The sequence below is a fragment of the Lycorma delicatula genome, chromosome 7, assembly GCF_047948215.1.
Source record: "Lycorma delicatula isolate Av1 chromosome 7, ASM4794821v1, whole genome shotgun sequence".
NCBI classification, from domain to species: Eukaryota; Metazoa; Arthropoda; class Insecta; order Hemiptera; family Fulgoridae; genus Lycorma; species Lycorma delicatula.
Window position 1 is genome coordinate 50992439 of NC_134461.1, and position 24404 is coordinate 51016842.

The window sequence follows — 24404 nt, forward strand, 5'->3', positions numbered from 1 at the left end:
CAGATGTAATTCAATGTTAATATTAATACATTAGATGGATAATTTCGTAGGTATATATTCAAATATTTAAAATAAAAAAAAAAATACTTTTGTTGAAAAGACGTGTTCTATTTAATATCTCATACAGTGAATGTAAATAAAATTTACATAAATTATAAGATATATATACATATATATATATATATATGTGTGTGTGTGAATATATACAGAGTATGTTTGTCGTAAAAACAGCATTAACATCTGGTTTGCCTAAGTAATCAAATCTGACGTCAAAGATACTTATTAAAAAACAAGTAAACATACGTGTACATATACATATTTACTCCCTGTTGATATCTTTTACTGAAAAATTTTTCCACACACTGTGTTAATATCAGTAAAGTGGGCAGATAAATAAAAGAGAAAAAATAAATAAATAGGAAATGTTTAAAGTATATATTTTTATTTGTTTTTTAACTTATATTTCATCTGCATTCGGCAAAGATAATCTTAGAATCCATAATGATGCTATATCTCTTTATTATAAAAATGGGAAATATAATGAGTATTACGGTACTTGTTACGCAACTGTGAATAAAACTCCATTCTGGAAAATGATTGTTCTTAGTGGTAAATTAATAGAGGTAAAGTATTCGATATTTCTCATAATTTTTACTTTAGTTTACCATTATTATTATTATTATTATTATTATTATTACTTCCGACGCGTTATCATGTTGTCTTGCGGAACCAGGCCAGGTCAGTGAGGTCTTTTAGGCAATTTGTGACGCCGGTTGGTTCCACCGTGTCTCCGATTGAGCGGTGTACCAGTGTTGCAGTGGAGTTCCAGGATAAGCTAAGCTTTTGGGAAGATGAGGCAACCTTCGTTAAAAATTTGAGAGGGTTACGTGGCGATAGATCATTGTCCTTGGTGTGATGCTCACTTTCATGATTTTAAAATTATTGTTGTTTTTTTAAGGATTATTGCTTATAACTTGGTTTATTTGGAGTGTATTAGTAATGTTGTCTTTTTGTTTTTGGATGTTTTCATCTATGTGTTTTTTTATCACTCGGTAGCTACCGTTTTTAGAGTTCTAATTATTTTTTGTATTTGACTGCATAATTGTTATTATTATTATTATTGTGTTTTGAATATTGTATTTTTAATTTATATGTGGGTGTTCTTTTGTGACTTTATGTGATATTGTGTGGTATACAAAGGTTTTGAAACTGTTCTGTTGCACAATTATTATTATTATTATTATTATTATTATTATTATTATTATTATTATTATTATTATTATTATTATATTTTTATTTAGTTCAACAAAGTTATGATAAATTACGAGTTGAAAATTTTGCTTTCCTGGCGAATATTAAACGGGAAAGTGACGTTATCATGTCAGAAACGTGGTATCTGGTTGAAATCTTTATGTTTTAAGGTCCAACTAATTCACCTAAACAAAAAAATATACGTATATGCGTACGTATGTACGAGTACTTCTGTATGTCGCACTACTTATATCTCAGGATTGACGGAACAGATTTTCTTCAAATTTCACTGAAATATTTTTACATATGAGCATTAATCATATTAATCTTTCTCCAAAATTCATTACAGGAGTGCGGGATTTCGTGAAAAACTAATTTCAATTCTATTCAGAGGCATTTTAGAGAAAACTTAAAGCAAATACATACCTACAATGCATTATATAAATAATCAAAAAAAGTTTTTCAAAAAATCAACACCCCCATCTCTTAAAATTAAATTATATATTATTTGTTCTTTTGCACTATCTTCCTTCGGTTTAAATATTTTTTTCAAAACTTTTTTAAAAGTTTACACTAATATATAGAGCTATAAAGAAATATAACAAAAATTTTAAATTATAGATCCCGAACCTAAATACAGAACAGTTTTCATATAATTTTTTTTTTGTATTTTAGTCTTTATTGAAGGGTGTTAAATTTAGAGAAAACTTTATTTAACCAAATTTATTGAACTTAACGAAAATATGAATATTTTTAGAAAATGTTCCCTTAAAATGTATTCCAAATCTCAAAAAAAAGATATTCTTGTTGTTTTTTTTTTTGGTTCTAATTCTTTTAATTTTTATTATTAATAACCAGGAAAGTCGTGAAAATACTTTGATTTGATTGTTTTTTTTTTTTTTTTTTTTTTATTCTTGAGCTTTAATAATTTCTAATTTACGTGTTTCTTTGATCATAATTTTGTACCCATTTATGATACTTCCAAAAAAAATATATAATTACACGCATTAATCTGACTGCACACATTAATTTGACTGATTTTAATTTACGATATTTATAAAATAATTATCTTAGAGTTTAACGATTTCTATTAACATCGTTATGATAATATTATCTCTTAAAACAAGAGTATAACCTTTTTTTTGTAGTTTATTTCATCTTCTGATGGACGGTTATATCAATTATGTTACTTTTAAATGTTCAGTCACAAGTATTAGATTACGTTTTACGCACCATCAAAATAGTTATTGAAATTTTTGGAAAAATTATTTTCAGAGAATCTAAAAATGATATCAGATATACGTCTATATGTTAAAAAGAAAATCTTGAAAATATTTATATGAAATGTAATGAAACATTGGCAACAGAAAAATAGAAATACAATAATACAGTCCTTTAAAAAGTAGTATTAGTATAAGGATTTGGAAATTAGGTGTGCCAATAAAATTCAAAATTAAGAAATTTTAAAATGATTAGGAATGAATTTTTATGAAGAATTTTTAAAGAGATGGACTAGGTTTGTATGTCAATGGTTAATACATTCAGATAGTTAATTTAGTCATTGAGAGACGTATATTTGATAGAAATATACAAGAAAAAGAAATATACAGAAGAGAAAGGAATGGAGATCAATGGCATCAAACCGTTCAACTGGCTAATTTTTTTCTGTTTTAAAAAAAATAACATATAAATCTTTCTATTTTTTTTTTTTACTAATACTTATTTCTGTAAAAGAGAGGGCTATGTATTCACTAACCCATAATTATATATATATAAATAATACATTAAAAAATTCAAATACACACACAAAATCAGAAATATTTCATTATTTGTTTACTTACGAAATACGTTTTTAAACAAACAAATGCTGAAACACAGATTAATCAACAATATGCATTACTATTCAAAAGTAATATTTATCAATCCTACTTCAAACAGGTGCTTGAGTATGGCATTAACCGAATGCATTAAAATTGCTACATTATTCTCATAGTGTTTCTAGAATGATCCTAAAACATTTCAATAAAATAATGCCTGTGAAAGATACCTGGAATCTTCCTAGAATGGTTTCTACATTAATTAAACAATTCATATTATTGGAGTATACATTAAAAATATACAGAAAAATACTGTATAAACATTTCTGTTAATAAAAATGATAAAATTATAGTTACATTTCTTTAAAAATAATAAATAAATTTTAAAATTCTTGAACGGTATGAAATGGTAACATATATCGTATTTTTTTTAACAAAGCATTTTCTTTTGAAATATATTTCTATGTAATATATTTATGTCAAAGTTTAAAATAAAATAATGAATCATTTGTAAAAATAGTTAACTATTAAATTATAGTTAATAAAGAAGTAATTATTTCCAAATTAATTATAAAATGCAATATTATAGTTTCGTAATTTATCATAAACCCATTGTTGCTTTTTTTTTGGTAAAAGACATGTGCATGATAAACATGAAAGTGATAAAAAGATTAACCTTAATAAAGATAAGATATTTTTGTAGTGACAGCATTTCCACCATTAATTCACAAAGTTCAGGAATGAAATACCGATGTCATATACCCACATACAACTCAGAATAGTAAGTTAATTAAATGCTTATAAATCGGGGAAATAGCAGTGACATAATTGAATGATTATAGTGTAATCTACTAATTATGATGTTTTTTTATTTATATTTATACTGATATTATGTTATGATTCAATATATTATTTGGTGTATGTAGATTAATTTTCTAATATATAATTGTATTAATAATATATAGCTTCCTTTTAATTATCTTTCAGCATGATACTACTTTATTTATGGTAAATCTTTGGGTGAGAATAAAGCATTCGAAAATTTATGTATTTTGTTCCTTAATCAATATTGAAGTAAGTAATTCAATGTTTAATATAAATTTATAAAATAATTATTCTTCTTTTATACTGTAGGCTAATTAGTTTAGAATTTTTTCAATATGTTTACGCTAATTTTTAATGATGAAGGTTAATTATGATTCTTTTAATTTTCCCTGTGGTGTCTTTTTATAAACTGAAAATGTTTTTTTTGAAGAAATTAAACTTCATCAATTAAATTCTTTGGATGATTGTTTGTGTTCATGTAATTAACCAAATGGTGTATGTTATTGCGTTTAATTTTTATAATAAAAGAATTAGCCTATATCAGTGAATAATAAATTATGGCACACGTTCAATTTCCTGCATCCATTCCATTAACATTGAAACGAAGGCTTTTTATGAGTCGGAGTATATTTTATTATATTTCAATATTAAATTGATGAAATATAATACGTGATCCATTGAAACAGTCGATTATAATTCTATTATTATATTTCTATATTATATTATATATAAATTATCTTATTATTATATTCTTTTCATATAACAATCATTTAAATCTGATGTGATTTGTGTTCCTTGTACGCCTATTAAATTACATATACACATTTTCTTTTAAATGAAAAGTACATAAAATTTTATTTCATTAATAACTTCTGATATTTTTCATATTTTTATTTTTTTTTTATTTTTATTATTGAATTATTATTTCTTGTAAATATTTTTTTACAATCAGAGGTTAATATTATTAATAAATCAATATATTTAAATTAAAAAAAAAGATATTAAGTCTCATTCGACCGATGTGCCTTCCCCTGCAAGATCTAAATATTTCATTAATTAAACTTTTATTTGGCTATAACTCTGGAACCAGTGAAAATAAGTACCACTTGATATATCGTTTAAAAGCACTCAATGATGACTTATCACTGCAGTTAAGAAAAAGGCCAAAATCAATTTTTTTTGGTTTTGGCCTTTTTTGGACACTTTTGGTTCAGTCGATAGCAATCGAAAGGCGACATGCGCAACTAGATGTTACAACAGTCCTAAATCCAAAAATTTCAACATCCTGCGGTTAATCGTTTTTGAGTTATGCGAGACACATACAGACGTCACGCCAAAACTAGTCAAAATGGATTCAGGGATGGTCAAAATGAATATTTCCGTTGAAATCTGAAAACCGAAATTTTTCGCGATCACAATACTTATTTTACTTCGTAAAAGAAGTATTTACCAGTTACATGATGGAACGTTGAATGGATGAACATCTTGCCTTTGCGATTGAAGCATTCTATAAAAATTGTGATAATTTTACAATTGCAAAACACCTGTTTCTTAGCTACTTCAGTAATTATTGGTTTGATCCACTGTCTTCAGCTCATGCCATTAAAGGCTGGGTGCAGAATTTTCAAGAAACTGGTTCAGAGTTAAATATGAAACCACATGGTAAATAAAGGAATGGTTACATACTTGAAAACATAGACTCCATAAGAGCTCCAATCCTGCGAAGCGCCAAATGGTTTGCCTGCCATTATACAGTTTCATTGCAACTTTTCTTGTGATGCTATTTGAACAAAAAGGTTCTAACTGAGCCTCACCATAAAATGTTGAAGAACTCAATCTAATATTCAGAACTCAAGATATTGTTGTGCACTTAAATTATATTAACTGCAAGTTAGTATTTTTTTTTTTTTTTAAACATATAAATTATAAGATTTTTAAAATGAAATATTTCATTGGCCTATCCAGTATTACATTGCTTTTAATTTAATATTAAAGTGGGATACATTAAAGATTAACTTCACTAACTTGTACAAAATTGGATCAATTTGGGTTTGAAAAACTTTTTTCTTGCTTTTGGCCATTTATTATGTTAAATGAGTAATTTTTAAGCAGTCTCAGGTCACATTTATCTGTATTCATACTTAATAGTTTGGTAATTAACAATATTGCGAAATACTCGTATATCATACACAAATAATATTAGTTTTACTTTATTAATAAATTTATTTTGCAGTCTGACTTGTTAAGAAATGGATTTGAATTAGATACAATACCAAAAGAAAACATATATTTACGTAAGTTTGTAACAGCTACATATTTTATCCAGTTGTAATTATTTTAATATTATTTTACCATTTCATTATTATTATATGCTTAGATCTTTATTTTATGGATAAAGAAAATCATAATGATAAACAATTAGTAACATTAACTAAAATTAATATATATATATATATATTTCAAGGAGATTTGCTTTGCTGTTATGAAGCTACAATTATAATATTGTCGCGTGGTTCGCGGCTTGATAAGGATATTGAGAGATTGACAATCTATAATGTTTATATAATTAGTTTATTGATTTAAAATGTCCATAATTACAAGCAGACAAATTAATAATAATTATAATGGTGATAAATAATAATAATAATAATAATAATAATAATAATAATAATAATAAAAATAATAATAACTGACAATTAATGAAAACAAATATTAATATATAGTATTGCAACCACAATAATAATCAGGATAATAAAAATAAACGATAATAATGTTACCTGTCAATAACAAACAAATCAATTAATTAAAACATAACATATTACAGAACATAATACATGCAAAACAATAAAACATGATGTAAAATCAGAGCATAATACAGAGTGATTCAAAGAAACGGGAAATTTAAAAAATTAAATAACGTTAATGAAAAATTTTTTTTCAGAAAATGAATTTTATTTCATGTAATTGTACAAATGTTGCCATTTTAGGATACATACATTTTAGTTTATTTTTTAAAGATGACATCTTGCAGGTGACCTCCTCTTCTACGTAAACACTCACGAAGTCTCTTCGTTAAATTGTTCATGATTTGACGTAACATCTCGACTGGAATTTCCGCAATTGCTTCTGGGATCTTTACCATCAGTTCTTCCGTTGTAGCAGGTCTACTGTGGAACACTTTGCTTTTAAGGTGACCCCGCAAAAAGTAATCGCAAGCTGAGAGATCAGGTGATCTCGGAGGCCATCTAATGTTACCATTTCGTGAAATGACACGTTGTCCAAACAATCGGCGTACAGCTGCCATCGATATTCGTGCAGTATGTGACGTTGCTCCGTCTTGTTGAAACCAGGCTGTGTTAAGAATTGGTGGAAATCTCTTTTGTTGTTCCACAACAAAGGTTTCAAGCATGGCTAGGTAACGAGCCGGCGTCACTGTAATCGCAAGACCGTTGCCATCCTCAAAAGAAATAAGGGCCTATAACACCGTAAGATGACATAGCACACCACACGGTCACTTTCTGGCTGTGCAACGGGCGCTGGTGTAGCTGCGTAGGATTTTCTTGTGCCCAGTATCTGAAATTTTGCTTGTTAACAAATCCACTGAGGTGGAAATGCGCTTCGTCTGACATCCACAGTTCGTGAACAAACTCTTCGTTATCATTTATCTTCTGAAGCATTATATTACAGAATTGTGCTCGCACAACTGCATCGTTCGGTTTCAGTTCCTGGACGATCTGCAACTTGTATGGATGGAATTGCAAGTCCTTCACTAACATTCTTCGAACACTTGAACTATGCAATTGTAAAGATGCTGAGAGACGACGGATTGACCGATGTGGACTTTGTGTGACAGCATCTTGTAAAGCTTGAACATTCCGTGGTGTACGGACGGTTCGCTCACGGCCTGGAGGTTTCTTTTTCATTGCCGAACCAGTTTCATCAAAATTAGATATCCATGTTTTAATTGCATGTGCTGATGGAACACAGTCGTGCCGTCCCAGATTAAAATGACGGCGAAATTCTCTACGCGCTCCCTCCACACTGTCATTGTTTTTGTAAAACGCTTTGATAGCAAATGCACGTTGCGCACCACTCCAAGGACCCATGACAACTAAATGGCAGGTTAGGTTAGAGAGGCTGGCGCCACTTATCAAGTGGTACCAATCGCCCAGGCTACCAACACAACTTTCAAAATTTCCCGTTTCTTTGAATCATTCTGTACATAACATCATTAACTAAGAATAACAACCATAATATTGATAAATAACATCAAATAGTGATAAATGGCAATAGTAAATAATAAATACAGATTACACACAAGACTGTTCAAAATAAATAATCGTTCAGAATTTATTCCACATAAATAAATAGACATGAATTCTGACCCATAACATATGAAACCACTAGTTTTAACCCTTTTTTACCACTAGTCTTAAATTAACAAACAGTCATATAAAGTTCACTTGCAAATATTATTGTTGTCAGCTGTTGATGCTGTGGTAATTTTTTAAAACAGAAATGGATGGCATTTTCCAAGGATACACAAAAGATCAGATCTATAATGCAGACAAAACTGGATTAAACTCTAAAATGTTACCTAAAATTTCACTTCCTTCAAGGGATAAAGAGTGCTCCTGGACACAAAATGAAACAAACAAATACTAACAATTTTGTTTTATAGTAATACTGTGGAACTCATCGACTATGGCTATGTGCAAAGGCAAATCTCAAAAAACCCAGGGCTTTGAAAGATTTTTGCAGAAAATGCTCTTCCTGTCTACGGCTGAAACCATAAAAACTCCTGGATGTCTACTAGCTTATTCGCAGAGTGGTTCAACAATGAATTTGTCCTCAGTGTTGGTTCTTTTTTAAAGTCAAAAACTCTTTCTAGAAAGATTGTTTTATTCATTGATAATGCACCAATGCAACCTCAGAATCTGTGTAACAAAGACATAATCATCAAGTTTTTACCGTCAAATGCAACAAAGTTTGATCGAGCCTTTAGATCAAGGGATGATAGAGTGCTTCAAAAGCCATCACTGGGCATTCTTTCTGACATCTCTATTGCAAGAGACAAATGACTCAAAAAGTTTACTCGAAGTCTTGAAGACAATTAACATGAATGAAGTTGTTTACTGGTGTGCTCAGTCCTGAGAGAAAATAACATCATCCACTTTGCGAAATTGTTGAAACAAACTTTTTAATGAAATATTAATTTAAATTTATGAGTTTAAAAAAGGCCAAAATCTTCAGGACTTAATTGAAAAAATACTTATGAAGAAATCAACCAAGCTGAAATAAATTAATGGCTCATTGGGAGGAATCAGAACTGTATTTCAATGATCAGACATTATTGATATGGCAACTGCTTCACAGATCAACAAAAATGACAAATACATAGCAGAGACCAGCAGCGATGACACTGCTGATGAGATCTTCAATGTCTTAGAGGTAAAAGTTTCTATTTAGTTACATTATTAAATAAGACTGCATTTTTCACACAGTATTTTATTCATATTATTCAGAGGCATTATGTTTTGTTGAAGAATCTGAAGAATCAAAGGGTTCTGATGTTCTCTTAATGAAGGGATGGCGAGATATTGCTACAAGAAAATGATGTGATAGAAAAACAACAAAAAATGATGAGTTTATCGAGAAAAAAAAAATTAGGATTAAAAAATGTTAGTAAACATTCTAGGTCTTATAAAAATAGTTTTATAATATTGTGCTTGCCCTCAGTTCTTTCACCTCCAACTTTAAAAAATTAATTCTTAGTTTTTATCTGAAATTTTGATTATCCAAAATCCCCTTTCTTTCAATTGGTCCATTATGGCCAATCCAATGTTGAGGAAGTTGTTCATGTAAGTAGTCCTAACATATAAAACCCAGTGTGGTTTGGCATCTTGTTGGAAGTAAACTTGGGTTTTCGATGTTCAATTAATAGCACTGCATACTCCTGTAACATATCTAGATAACTAGTACTAGAAACCTTTGGCTCGGCAGAGAAGAATAGTCCGAACACTTCATAAACAGTCAAAACACACACCAAATTTTTATTTTCATGCTATCACATTGTATTTGTTGAATGGCATGAGGGTTCTCACTACTCCATATCTGACAATTATTACAATTAACATGACCAGAAACTTGGAAGGTAGCCATAGAAGATTACGTTTTCTAAATACAGATTATCTTTTTTCACTTATTCAAAAATGTCCATTGCAAAATTATAATGGCAGTTTACCATCATCTTCAACTGGATGCACCAAATAAATTTTATATGCATGAAATCTCTAGGTGCTTTTATAAAACCTTCAGAATTGTCGATTGTAGTATTCCCAGTTCTAAACTTGCATGAAGAGGTGATTTACCAAGGCTTGTCTGAAAAATTTGAGGTCTGCCAGCATCTGTTTGTGTTCTACACTTCTTGTATCCTTAAACCACTGATACAAATGTTTAATAGAGCCTTGTTTAATAACAAACAAATGTTTGGCTCTATTAAACAAATGAAGGTGAGGATAATCTCACCTTCATGCATGGTAGCATGGATGGCTGCACAGCACACCCTGTTTTCACAGACAAGAATATGGTGACCCCGAGGGATTATTGCTATAAATAATCACCCTTCCATCAAATGCCAACAGCCTCTGAGAAGGGTGGATGAACGAGTAAAAGAGCTCTACCCACTCATCTGCCCTAAATACCACCTTTGCATAGAACTCTATTGTCCTGGGAGTGAGAAATTGTTCCCAGAGGAACCATACGGTAAACGGCATTGGATGCAGAAAGCAACAGGAAACTACTACATTAAAGTTCCATTGGGAATCCTTAGTAGTTCATGGCATGGTATGGAACTTACTGTAAAACTATCCATAGGTAAAGCCCTTTTAATCGAATCTCCAGGAGGGGAGGTACAATAGGGTTTCATACATATGAAGAAGTTCTGGGAAGGAAGGATAGATAAATAAAATTTGTAGAGGAAAGATAGAAAACATCAAGAAGAAAAATAAAAAACCATTAAGAATCGGAACGTGAAATGTCTTGACACTACTACAAAATGGAAAACCTGAGAATGCAAAGAAGGAGATGGCCAAAAATAAATTAATTACTAAGTATGAGTGAAATGAGATGGAAAGGAAATGGAGAGATATCAAGCAGGAATTTCCAGTTTTACTTTTCTAGCACAGAAAGGTGTGCTAGTGGAGTAGGGAGTAGAAATAAGAAATAAGAGTAGAAATAAGAAACTGGTAGGAAAAGTATTAAAGGTTGAGTATGTTGATGAAAGGTTGATGGTGATGAGTATAAAGAGAAATGATAAAGATACTGTAATAATTCAAGTGTACATGCTAACTACTCAGCACACAGATATGAAAGGATATAGGAGTTAATTGGGAGAGAAAAAGGGGACAAGTGTAGTGATACTAGGTGATTGGAATACTGCGGTTGGAAAGGGAAAGTAAAACAAGGTAGTGGAAAAATATGGTCTAGGAATTAGAAATGAAAAAGGAGAAGGACTGGTTAGATTCTGCATATAGAAAGAATTAGTTTGGAAAACACTTTGTTTGAAAATCATAAAAGAAGAATATTTACATGGGTGTCACAAATGAATAGAAAAAAATATCAAATTGATTATTTTATGACACAACGAAGATTTAGAAATTCTTTAAAGAACCCTAAGGTTTATCCAGTTGCAGATGTAAAGTCAGATCACAATCTAAGAAGTTAAGGGAACAGAAAACAATTCAGGGAACAGAAAAATTGATGCTGGAAAAATTAGAATGGGAAATAAACCAAGTAATGCAGATAAGTGGATGAAAATTAACAAGAGTTTAAAGGAAACAGCAAAAGAGACGATAGGGTTTAAAAACAGGAAAAGAATATGAAAAGAGTGCGTTACAAGTAAAATGTTAGACAAGATGAATGAAAGGAGAAAGTGGATAAATGTACAAACAGAAAAAGGTAGAAGGAAATATAGAAGAGTGAATAAATTAATGAACTAAGTAGGGAAACTACAAAAGCTAAGGAAGTGACTCGAGGAAAAGTGTATAGTGATAGAAAATTTGGAAAAAGTAGGTAGATAAGAGCTAATATTTAAAGAAGCATCACAAATAGTTTATAAAGAGAAATGGGAGAAGAGGATGTACCAGATAAAGACAAAGGATGGGGAAACACTTAATGATAAGGGGGAAATAAAAAGAAGATGGGAAGAGTACATTGCGGATTTATAAGCAATAGGAGAAAAGCCAAGAGAATTAGATATGGCAGTGGAAGAAGAGTACAAAGTTTATGAAGATCAAAACAAGTACAGTACTAAAAAATTAAATGAATTAGGCAATTAAAATGATGAGAAAAGGAAAAGATGAGGGATCTAATGAAATACCAATTGAACTGTTCAAAGCACTAATAGAAACATGAGAGTTGCTATTACGAGATCCATGCAATGGAATACATGAACGAAAGTGGCCAGAGGACTTCTGGGTTACAATAATAGTACCAATAGAAAAGAAAAGAAATGCAAAGTGTGAAGAATATAGAATGATAATAATGATACCAACAGAAAAATAAGAAACACAAAGAAGTGTGAAAAATGTAGAATGATTTGCCTAATACACACACAGCTAAGGTACTATTAAGGGTTCTGTATAAGAGGATATTCAATAAATTGGATGGCAGTATTGAAGACGAATAGTGTGGGTTTAGAAGAGATTGCCACGAGGGATGCTATAGGGCTGCTAAAAGTAATAGGTGAGATACATGGAAAGGAAAGTGGTCTCTTTCCCCTTTCCATGTATCCCCCACCTTTACTCTTGCATCAGACACTCTGTAGGTTGCATTTTTCAGCCTAGAAAAGATCTTTGACACAGTCAGATGGAATAAATTACTGCTAATTTTGGAAAAGAAGGGACTTGACTGGAAAGAGAGGCACCTAATAAAATAGCTGTACTACAACCAGAGAATAAAAGTGAGGATAGGAGACAAAATGACAGGAATAATAGGGATTGGAAGAGGTGTGAGACAGAGATGCTACATGCTGCATGTCACCAACACTGTTTAGTATATATCTGGAAGAAATAATTAAATGCTGACTGAAAGGGAAAAGAGGAATATAGATTGGAGGAAGAATAATGGAATGTATACGTTTTGCTGACAGAGAGTTCAAATAAAATAAATGCTTGATGACTTAAATGAAGCTTACAAAAATCAGAGTGTAGGGATAAACAAAAAGAAGACAAAATGTATGTTATTAGGTTGTTAAGATTCAGATAGGAAATGAAGTTTTAGAGCAGGTGAAGAAATTTCAGTACTTAGGTAGCTGGTGAACTGACTTGCGCAGTAGAAATTAAAACAAGGCAGTCATTTAATAAGAAGGGAAGACTGCTATGTGGAAAGTTAAACTTGCCTTTATGGAATAGATTAATGAAATGTTTTATCTGGAGTGTGATGTTTTATGGAGCTGGAACATGGACGATGAGAAAGGCAGACAGAAAATGAATTGAGGCTTTTCAGATATAGGTATGGTGCAGAATGATAAATGTCAGATGACAACACCATGTAACAAATGAAGAAGTATTAAGAAGAATTGATCTTCTTCTTCTTCTTCTTCTTTGGTTAATAGCCTTAGGCTGGTTGGTAGCAGCTCTCTCCACTGTTCTCGCTTATCGGTCTTCTCTTTAGCTTCCAGTAAGGATCACAGTTCATATCATCCATTATCTGTCTTATGAACCCCAACTGAGGCCTACCCCTACAATTTCTCACTTCCATCTGCCCTTCTATCACCCTCTTTTTTCTTTTTTTTTTTTTCTTTGCAATTGTACCAGGTGGAGGAGACCAAACCCACTTTTTAAGTTTAACTCAGTCCCCACCCTGCAAAAGGTCACCACCTCTGAAACAAACATGAGCAAACATGCAGGGGGATGAACAGGGATCAGTCAACCTCTACTCATCCTCGTCCACCAACCTACCATGAACAATGACCTCCACCATGGCAGCTACGGCTTTCCACGCATCCTCCGACTCAGAAGATCATCTTGGTAACCACGCTTCAACCACCAACTCTCCGAACTCCTCGACTACTGGGCGCCGTACATCACACCAGCGCCTACACAAGAACACCACGTGTTCCGGGAAGTCGATGACTGCACAATACCTACATAGGGGGAGAAGCTCTTTTCCCAATTCTATGCAGGTAAGCGCCAAAGCAACCGTGGCCACTCAGAAACTGAGTGAGTTCATACAACAGGTTTCCGGACTTCCTCCCTATCCAGGTCTTGATGTCTGGGATGAGGGATCTCGTCCATCCACCTGTCTGCGATGCCTGCCACCTCTGTTGCCACTGCCCGATAAGCCAATCACGAGCGACACTTGGCAAAGCACTCCGTTGTCTCTTCGCCCTCTTCTCCGTCATGAGACTCAGGGGCGGCACCCGGCGATGACAAACACGGCCTAGCTGGAAACCGTCCTATAGGCACATGCAATCCGCAAAGCCAGTACCCACTGCAAGCCGTGCAGCAGCTCCCTGGCTGGCCTAGTACTAAGAGCCCTAGTCCAAACCGGTACCACGTACAGGCAGACCGACCATGCCACCGAAGCAAGAAGTCTCCTTCTTCCGGCGGATGGGCCACCCCGATTCCGCATAAGCTTGGCTAGTGCATCAGCCGTTCTCCTAGCCTTGCTTACTGCTTCTCGTACATGCTCCTAAACGACTTTCGTGTCCAAGGTATATTATCTTACGTGAGGTCAGAACTTCGGTCGGACCGGTACGTAACGTGACGGGGTCAAGTTTACGTTTCCCGGCCAACAACCGTTACGTTTCATGACCACAACCTCTGTCTTCCATTCTGCGAGCTTCAGTCCTCTCGTAGAGAGCCAGTCACCCACCATACGGATCGCCGTAGTGCCCTTCTCCGCGACTTCCAGCTCTGTTTTGCCAACAACAACCAGTGCCAGATCATTAGCAAAACAGACTGCAGCGACCCCTTCCGGGTACTCGATCCTCAATACACCATCATAAGCAATATTCCAGAACAAAGGACCAAGTACCGACCCCTGTGGGACACCACACACCACCTTCTATCACCCTCTTAACCAGACCCTAGTGCATAAGAATGTGTCCCATTAGCTGAGCTCTTCTTTTTTATTATTTCAAAAAGTTTCTCTCTTCATTAACTTTCTTAAATACCTTCTTGTTTAATACTTTTTCCATCCAACTTATCTTCATCATCCTTCTGCGACACCATTCTTCAAAACGCCAAAAATCTTCTCCAATTATCCATGACTCGCTACCATACAATGCAACATTCCACACAAATTTTCTCAGTAATTGTTTTCTCAACTCAAGGCTTATATTATTTGCTATAAAAAGGTTTTTCTTTTTGTTAAAGGCGTTCTTTGCCTGGTGTATTCCAGTCACTATTTCTTTGTTGCTTCTTCCATCATCTGTTATTTTACTTCCTAAATATTTAAACTCTTCTACTTCCTGAACAATCTCACAACTCAGTTTTATTGTTGTTTTATTCATCCTGTATATAGTGCTGCATATCAATATTTTGGTTTTATGACTGTTAATACATATGTGAAATTCTTCTTTCAGTACCTTATCCATGACGTAACATAAAAATTCATTGTAATCCCTCTTCACTTTCTGCTTTCTGTAATTACAGCTATATCATCTGAAAATCTTATATATCAACTCTTTCTCCCTGAATCTTTACACCTACTTTCATTTCCTCTCTAACTCTATCGATGGCCTCTTATATATATATATATATTATATATATATATATATATATATATATATATATATATATATATATATATATTATATATATATATATATATATATATTATATTATATATATATATATATATATATATATATATATATATATATATATATATATGTATATATATATATGTAAATGCAATGTACATAGAGAATCAATGAGAACAAGAAAATGCTAAATGTAATTGAATATAGGAAAAGGATCTGGCTAGGACATTGTATGAAAAGAAGGTGCTTATTTGTGGTTGCGATAAAAGGCTTGGTGAATGAAAAGAAAGGAAGAGGGAGGAAGAGATTCCAAATGATGGATGGGATTATGGCAAAGGGAAAATATGTGGAAACAAAGAGGTTAGCAAAGGATAGATCAAGGTGGAGAGCAGCAGTCATGACAGGGCAGAACCTGACCCATGACAGGGTAGGCTTTAATGGCAGAACACTATGAATGAATTAGGAGAATCACAGCTGTACTATAAACGAAAGCTCTGCGAACAGTAATAACAGATCCATTTTCATAGAACCATAGTAAGCACAATGCTTTTTTTTATACGGTATCCATTGCTCAACTGACGATTCTCACTGTCGTTACATTGCGCCGGCGAGTTCATTCATCAGTAATTCTAGGTCTTACATAATTTCTGGTCCTATGTAATTTAATAGGTGTACAAAGAAGTTAAGTGGTGCCCTCATCAAATTTTTTATTAACCCCTAAAGTGCGCTGAAATTTTCTCTTCAGTATCAGTTCAGTGCATAATGCCATATGTGATAGGTCTTCATTTTTCCTAAGAAATATTTTTGAGTTAATGACATTCTTTTGACCAGTGATTCTCTTTTAACAATCTAAATACTTCTAAATTCTTCTTTTTTCCATTTATAAATAATTTCTCTTGTTGAAGTTTCTAGAATATTGGTAAGATTAAATGAATCCTTTTGACATAAACTATATTCAATAAAAATATCATTCTTTACTTATTACAATTACACTGTTATAATACCACCGATTATAATTTTATATGAATTAGATTTAAAACCTTAAAAATATATATGGCAGATTATATTATCTAAAAAAAAATTATTATTGTTATTATTTTATAACAGTGCAGAGATAATATTAAGATCATTAAAATCTATATGTAGTATTTAAATCAGAAGTAGGTATTGAATATGTACTATCGGTTTGATAAGAGAACACAATGCAGTTCTATCATTTATAAGTTCTGAATAGTAACTGATGAATGAAGTAATCCAGAGCACTTGGGAAAGGAAAGGAGAGCTTTCATGCAAAAATAAGTTTTCCAGTATCAGTTTACATATATGAAATAAAAAACAAGCGCTTTATGGTAGTGAACATGGGCTAACATCAGTCGTTTTTCCAGGTTTTAAAACTACCTTAATGTAAAATTTCAGCTCAATCGGTTGGATCATTTTTGCGTAAAAGGAAAGTAAAACACATCTTTGAAATACTTCTTTCTTTTTCCTGTTTAGCCTCCGGTAACTACCGTTTAGATAATACTTCAGAGGATGAATGAGGATGATATGTATGAGTGTAAATGATGTGTAGTCTTGTACATTCTCAGTTCACACCTGAGATGTGTGGTTAATTGAAACCCAACCACCAAAGAACACCGGTATCCACGATCTAGTATTCAAGTCAGTGTAAAAATAGCTGGCTTTACTAGGACTTGAACGCTGGAACTCTCGACTTCCAAATCAGCTGATTTGGGAAGACGCGTTCACCACTAGACCAACCCGGTGGGTTTAATTACGTCACTGCTGCTACAAACCATTCAATAAGTATAAGCTTTCAAGACGTACTCAACGGTATCTCACGTATCTTTGAAATACTACTGTGATGTTATAGGACGATATTAAATTTAGGTGGGGTAATAATTTACGAAATGAAGACGTCGTCCTATCTTCTTAAAACAAACTGGTAAATTGAGAAATTTGTGTCAGAATATTATAGACTGGTTAAATTAATGAAAAAGGAAATTGTAGAAAGTAAATCGAAATTTGTACGCTAATTTTTTGTTTTAATTTACAGATTATAATTTTCCAAATGTGAATGATATTGCATGGGGTCGATTTTCAAAAAAAGTGAGTATTCATATCACAATTTATCGACAGTGGCAAAAAGTTGTTGTAGATGAGCTGTCTCATGAAGATATTAATAGGGTGTTTGGATCTATAAGTTCGATTAGAACTACACGAGAAACAAACCAAAAAGTTAACTTGAAAGACATATTCCTTGAATATGCGATTCCATTATTTAAAAGTGCATCTTAAATAATAATGAATTGTAGTGAATAAATCAGTCTGTTAGATCTATTTTTAATGACAAAATGTCTTCTAACATTATTTCTGATATATTATTGAAAAATTTATTAAAATATACTTTAAAAGTAGATATTTTATTTTTTATATGAGTATATACCTGTTTTTAGACACCTTTAATGGAACTCGAATCTTTATATTCATATATAAATTTACGTTAATATTGCTATATTATTTTTTATAATAAAAAACATAAAATTAAAAAATTAGAAACTAAGTACGGTCATCTCCATGCGGTATTTGTCGCATAACGTTAAAAACCTTGCAAAATACTTCTTTACCCATACTATAGTGGGTACTACTATTTTTTAAGAACTACTGTTCTTAAAAAATTACTTAAAATTTACTGACTATTCTGAAACCCGCATAATTCAGAAACTTTCAGTCCTGTGCTGGCCAAGCTATTCCTCTGAGGAAATTACAATACAGTGATAGTTTTTATAAATTGAACAGGTTGTAATTGTTATTTATCAGTATTATTCTCAAAAGCATGAGGATAATGAACGCATGGCGGTCCAGGAAGCGGATTTCCATGGCTAGACGGAAAGGGCGAGTGAAATGAGCCTTAAGCGGCTGGTCAGTTATTATTTATCAGTAACAGAGAACGATGGACCGCAAGGCATATCCCTCTGGTCAGACCGTGGACAGAGCGGCGACATGAGTAGGTCGAATACTACGTGACCCAGTTTTTAACGGGTCACGGGTACTTCGGCACATACCATAGGGAAAGCGCCGTCCCTCGACTGCCTCTATTGCCCCGTTGTAGGGGACGACACCAAGCATACCTTTTTCAAATGTGATCGGTGGGCGGCAGATCGAGGGACACTAGAGGCAGATCTCGAAGCACTGAACCCCCACAACTTGGGGGCTCAGATGGCAGTTGGATATGACCCCCAGTCGGAGCCCGACACTCCGTGAGTAAATGCATTTCCACCTCCCTCCCACAAAAAAAATATATATATATTTTTTTTTTTAGTTATTTTAGCGATCTAACAAGAGGATCCTTCGTTAGGTTAAGTTGTGCGTACCTGAACAATTAATTCAGCCGCTTCATCGTTTTTTCTCAATAAATGGTGGTTTAACATTATTGCGTCTAATTTAGATTGCAAACAGATCTACCTTTGTAAGTAGCTAAGGAATTTCGTGTAAACGATAATGGTGAAATATCTCAGCCTAATCGATAAGTTTCCGACAGAACCCAAATCCTTGCCGCTAATGGATAGTCTAATTTTTCCCTAATCCCTAAATTTCCGACGAGATTGGCTTATAGACCATTTTTCCAAGAACGAGGCTATGAAACGTATCATTACAGTTTGATTTCATTACGTATTTTACTTAAATTTCTGCTGTTTTAAAATAATAATAATAATTTTTTTTTTTAATATTAGCAATCAATAAATAAATTTATAACTTACAGTATAATAGATGATATATTTTATAGTTTATAAGACTTAATTCCAAACAACATTAGCTGAGCATCGACCCTTAGGTTTCATTTTCACTTTCAGATTTTTAAAAGATTTTGCGCGTGACAGGGCAACGTACAATTGTTCTTGACTAAAGATGGTTCAGGAAGGTAGATTACTTCTCGGTCAGAGTTTTTCCTTTCGCCTTATTCGTAGTTGTGCAAAATCCTTACCGTAGAATGAGGAAGTGTGTATATGTTTCCTCCAAACGTTTATCTGAATTGAGTGATCGAAGTTGGTAAGGGTGCTTGACTCATTTGATGGCTTCAGTATTTCAAGACCCGGACGAACTTTATATCTTAATTGCTTAGATATCTCGATGTTAATGCCATTGAGGAAAGGCTTTGAGTATGCTAAAAGCTATGTTTCCTTAAAACTCCTCTCATAATTGAGTGAGCGTAGTTGTGCGTGCTGATTATTTATGGTCTGATGTAATTATTGTTTTAAAAACCCCTCCCTCCGCAACGAATTCTGTAACTAATTTAGTTACAGAGTAATTGCAAAAAAATAATAAATTCTTCTGTTAATCAAACTTTTTTTAATATATAAAATTTGAAATTTTACGTTACAATTACTTAAATTATTAATATTATTAAATTATTAGAATTATTAAATCATTAATATGATAATAAGGTAATAAAAATTTGATTTTTCTGTTAGCTCATTTCTAATATGACAGTTTCCATTCAAAACAAATTGTCGAAATCAGAAATTAAAAAAAAATCTATAAACAAAATGTTTTTTGTACGTTATGAAAATTGAATGCCCATAATTTAGTAACATTATAAAATATCTCTAACTGATTGCTCCGTTATAATAAAAACAAAGAAGTGTTGAATTTTAATGAAAACTTTTCGCTGGGGATGGCAAACTTTTTTTATTCTGTTTATTAAAAATATATTTTTAATCGTAAGTAAACTTTTATTATAGCTGTCATTGTAGTAAGAGCTACTAACCCGGAACGGAACAGAGTGCAAGTGTATCGGAGGATATTTTATCCTGCTATTTATTGCAGAACTTGTTCCTTACTCTTGGATCCTTCTAGTTTATTATAATTAGTGGGTATTTATTTTTATTGGCGGTTATATATTTTATTTAAGTTGTTTTTAAGGCAGACGAAGTTAGGGATTGCGTTCCAATCCTTTGTAGAACATTAGTTTGGTAAAATATTAATGGGATTATTCCTTGGGGGATTAGTAACAATTTTGCGTTCTCCCGACGCGATTCCACTTTAGTCCACCCACCTTTCTAGCTCCTCTCAATCTAGCAAGATGCGCCTTACAGGGCCCTAGTTGTTGGGGTTGGGTTAATTCATTCCCTTTGCGGAAGGAGTCGCGGATGGAGGCGGTTGCCTGCCTGTTTATATTTAACGTAAAGGAAGGAAAAGAAATCTGAATTGGTAGATATTCTTCTTCTGGAGGTTTAGAGTGTGCTATTTCTGCTTTCTTGAGACAGTCTTCTTGCTTCTTATGCCTTCCTTTCTTCTCTTTTCCTGATTCTCCTATTTATTGGTTGTAATTATTTACAATTGATAGCTTCAAAAATCCTATTAGTCCTGAGAAGGGATCACATTAGACTTCTTTTTTCTCCCCGTCGCACGGCTGCTGAATTTTTTCGATTCTTCGTTGTTATCTTCCCCGGCGGATTTCTTCTTCTTTTTGGAATAAGGAATACAGGAAAGTTTAATAATTTAATATTGAATTATGTTCTGGGCGTTCTTGGTTGATAGCGATCGCTTAATGATGTTTTTCGACCAAAAGCTAAATATTTTTTCAACATTTTCTTCTACATCTCGGTTGAAGTTTACTGCTTAATACACGTCGCTAATCAAATTTTGACTAATTTTTGTGATATAAATAATAATATTATTGCTATTCATACTCAGGTAATTAGATACTTTACCCGTCACCATCATACCGCAGATTTACTGAGCTTCAATTTTGATAATACATATATTTCTATCCAGTATCGTATCGTGTGCATCCATGTAAATTCCCATTACTTTGTCGTTCACTTGTAGTACAAAACCAATAACATGTTTTTGAAAAAGGAAAGCGATGTTTTGTACTAAGGGCACAAGTTATGTTATTAAGTATGTTTTACTTTATAAATTATGTTTAATGATATTTAATAGTTATTAAATACGAGTAAGTCAATAATATTTAACATTTTTAGAAGCATTATCTAGTGGATATTTGAATTCCAGATCTTTAATTTGACACTTTCGATTAAAATCTAACACATTTGACACATTTGATTAAAATCTAATAATGTTTTAAACAAAGATGGTACACCAATATGTAATACGAAAGGTAAAGTCGATAGATGGGTGGAATATATTGAAGAGTTATACGGAGGAAATGAATTAGAAAATGGTGTTATAGAGGAAGAAGAGGAAGTTGAGGAGGATGAAATGGGAGAAACAATACTGAGATCTGAATTTAAGAGAGCATTAAAAGATTTAAATGGCAGAAAGGCTCCTGGAATAGACGGAATACCTGTAGAATTACTGCACACTGCAGGTGAGGAAGCGATTGATAGATTATACAAGCTGGTGTGTAATATTTATGAAAAAGGGGAAGTTCCGTCAGACTTCAAAAAAAGTGTTATAGTCATGATACCAAAGAAAGCAGGGGCAGATAAATGTGAAGAATACAGAACAATTAGTTGTTCTAGTCATGCATCAAAAGTCTTAACTAGAATTCTATACAGAAGAATTGAGAAAGAGTGGAAGAAGTGTTAGGAGAAGACCAATTTGGTTTCAGGAAAAGTATTGGGACAAGGGTAGCAATTTTAGGCCTCAGATTAATAGTAGAAGAAAGATTAAAGAAAAACAAACCAACATACTTGGCGTTTATAGACCTAGAAAAGGCATTCGATAACGTAGACTGGAATAAAATGATCAGCATTTTAAAAAAATTAGGATTCAAATACAGAGATAGAAGAGCAATTGCTAACATGTACCGGAACCAAACAGCAACAGTAATAATCGAAGAACATAAGAAAGAAGCCGTAATAAGAAAGGGAGTCCGACAAGGATGTTCCCAATCCCCGTTACTTTTTAATTTTTACATGGAACTAGCAGTTAATGATGTTAAAGAACAATTTAGATTCGGAGTAACAGTACAAGGTGAAAAGATAAAGATGCTACGATTTGCTGATGATATAGTAATTCTAGCCGAGAGTAAAAAGGATTTAGAAGAAACAATGAATGGCATTGAATGGCAATGAATGGCATAGATGAAGTCCTACGCAAGAACTATCGCATGAAAATAAACAAGTACAAAACAAAAGTAATGAAATGTAGTAGAAATAATAAAGATGGACCACTGAATGTGAAAATAGGAGGAGAAAAGATTATGGAGGTAGAAGAATTTTGTTATTTGGGAAGTAGAATTACTAAAGATGGACGAAAGCAGGAGCGATATAAAATGCCCAAGAGCACAAGCGAAACGAGCCTTCAGTAAGAAATATAATTTGTTTACATCTAAAATTAATTTAAATGTCAGGAAAAAATTTTTGAAAGTATATGTTTGGAGTGTCGCTTTATATGGAAGTGAAGCTTGGACAATCGGAGTATCTGAGAAGAAAAGATTAGAAGCTTTTGAAATGTGGTGCTACAGGAGAATGTTAAACATCAGATGGGTGGATAAAGTGGCAAATGAAGAGGTATTGCGGCAAATAGATGAAGAAAGAAGCATTTTGAAAAATATAGTTAAAAGAAGAGACAGACTTATAGGCCACATACTAAGGCATCCTGGAATAGTTGCTTTAATATTGGAAGGACAGGTAGAAGGAAAACATTGTGTAGGCAGGCCACTTTGGAATATGTAAAACAAATAGTTAGGGATGTAGGATGTAGGGGGTATACTGAAATGAAACGACTAGCACTAGATAGGGAATCTTGGAGAGCTGCATCAAACCAGTCAAATGACTGAAGACAAAAAAAAATTTGACACATTGTTGAAGTGCAAGTAACTCAAACTGACTACTTGTACATTCATTTTAATAGAAAATACTAGCATTTTATATTTTTTTATTGTTTTGCAAAGCTATACAGTGTACACGACGTTCTCCCTGGACTTTCATAACTTATTCTAATCTTGAAAACAATGGAAAAAGTTTATATATACTTATGTTTTAAAATGGTATGTTTGCAAACTATGGCTAGTGAAAACTTTCACTCGGATTTCAGCTACCCCGGTGAAATGAGGTCGTACTGAAATTTTTAGGATGTTAATTAAGAGGCAAATTAGTGATTTCTTATGGTTTTGATCTAAAAAAAACTGAAATAAAAAAGGTCTCAGAACCGTATCTGCAGTAACTCTTGAGGAATCTGGGGTGAAAACCAATAAATTGCGGTAAAAATCTCAGTTTTTTACGTTTGACCTACAGTAACTTTGTTAAATGAGTAATAAACATATATAACTTTTTAACAAAACTTGAATTTTATTTAGAAACAATACATTTGCCAGAAAATTACGTATTTAATGTAAACGAAAACCAAATTTTTGTTTAGATGGTGCGAAAAATGTATAAAACAAAATTTACTCTTGAAAAATTGTTGTTAAAAAACAAAAAAACTAGAAATTACACTGGAATTTTTTGTAGAATAAAAATTACTTAGATAAATAATTATTTCATAGATGACAGAAATACAATAAATTATTTGAAAAATTATTATTTCAAAGTTGGCAATAAAGTAACTACAGCTGATCAAAAATGCTTAGTATCGTATTAGTGGTTAAATCATTCTGTAAGGTATATTAAGTATATCGGGTACTTTGAATTGTGCTGTCGTTAGCGAAGGTTTTCTGTGGATTTTAGTTTGAACGTGATCGGTTTGCCATTGAGTGACTTGCGATTATGGATAATGTAAATTTCATATTTGTATTCTTTTTTGCCGCGCTCAGGTTTTTTATTAGTATTATC

At 32.5% G+C, this 24404-nt stretch overlaps 2 protein-coding genes across 2 annotated transcripts in view; both read left to right on the plus strand.

The window, feature by feature from the left end:
* The window catches only part of LOC142327273 (uncharacterized), a 164918-nt gene that overhangs the window by 42619 nt on the left and 97895 nt on the right, over positions 1 to 24404 (plus strand). The window lies entirely within an intron of this gene.
* LOC142328084 (uncharacterized) lies at positions 222 to 18077 on the plus strand. The gene is made up of 4 exons (XM_075371569.1): positions 222 to 623; positions 4056 to 4142; positions 6127 to 6187; positions 17717 to 18077. Exons 1-4 carry the CDS (start codon positions 423 to 425, stop codon positions 17956 to 17958), a joined length of 591 nt encoding a protein of 196 aa, XP_075227684.1. The 5' UTR covers positions 222 to 422; the 3' UTR covers positions 17959 to 18077.

Bases quoted from the DNA above. Each gene is read 5' to 3' on its own strand.
- LOC142328084 (XM_075371569.1), top strand. From the start codon at position 423: ATGTTTAAAGTATATATTTTTATTTGTTTTTTAACTTATATTTCATCT. The intron at 624-4,055 runs GTAAAGTATTCG...ATTATCTTTCAG, and splicing joins TTAGTGGTAAATTAATAGAG to CATGATACTACTTTATTTAT. The intron at 6,188-17,716 runs GTAAGTTTGTAA...TTTAATTTACAG, and splicing joins AAAAGAAAACATATATTTAC to ATTATAATTTTCCAAATGTG.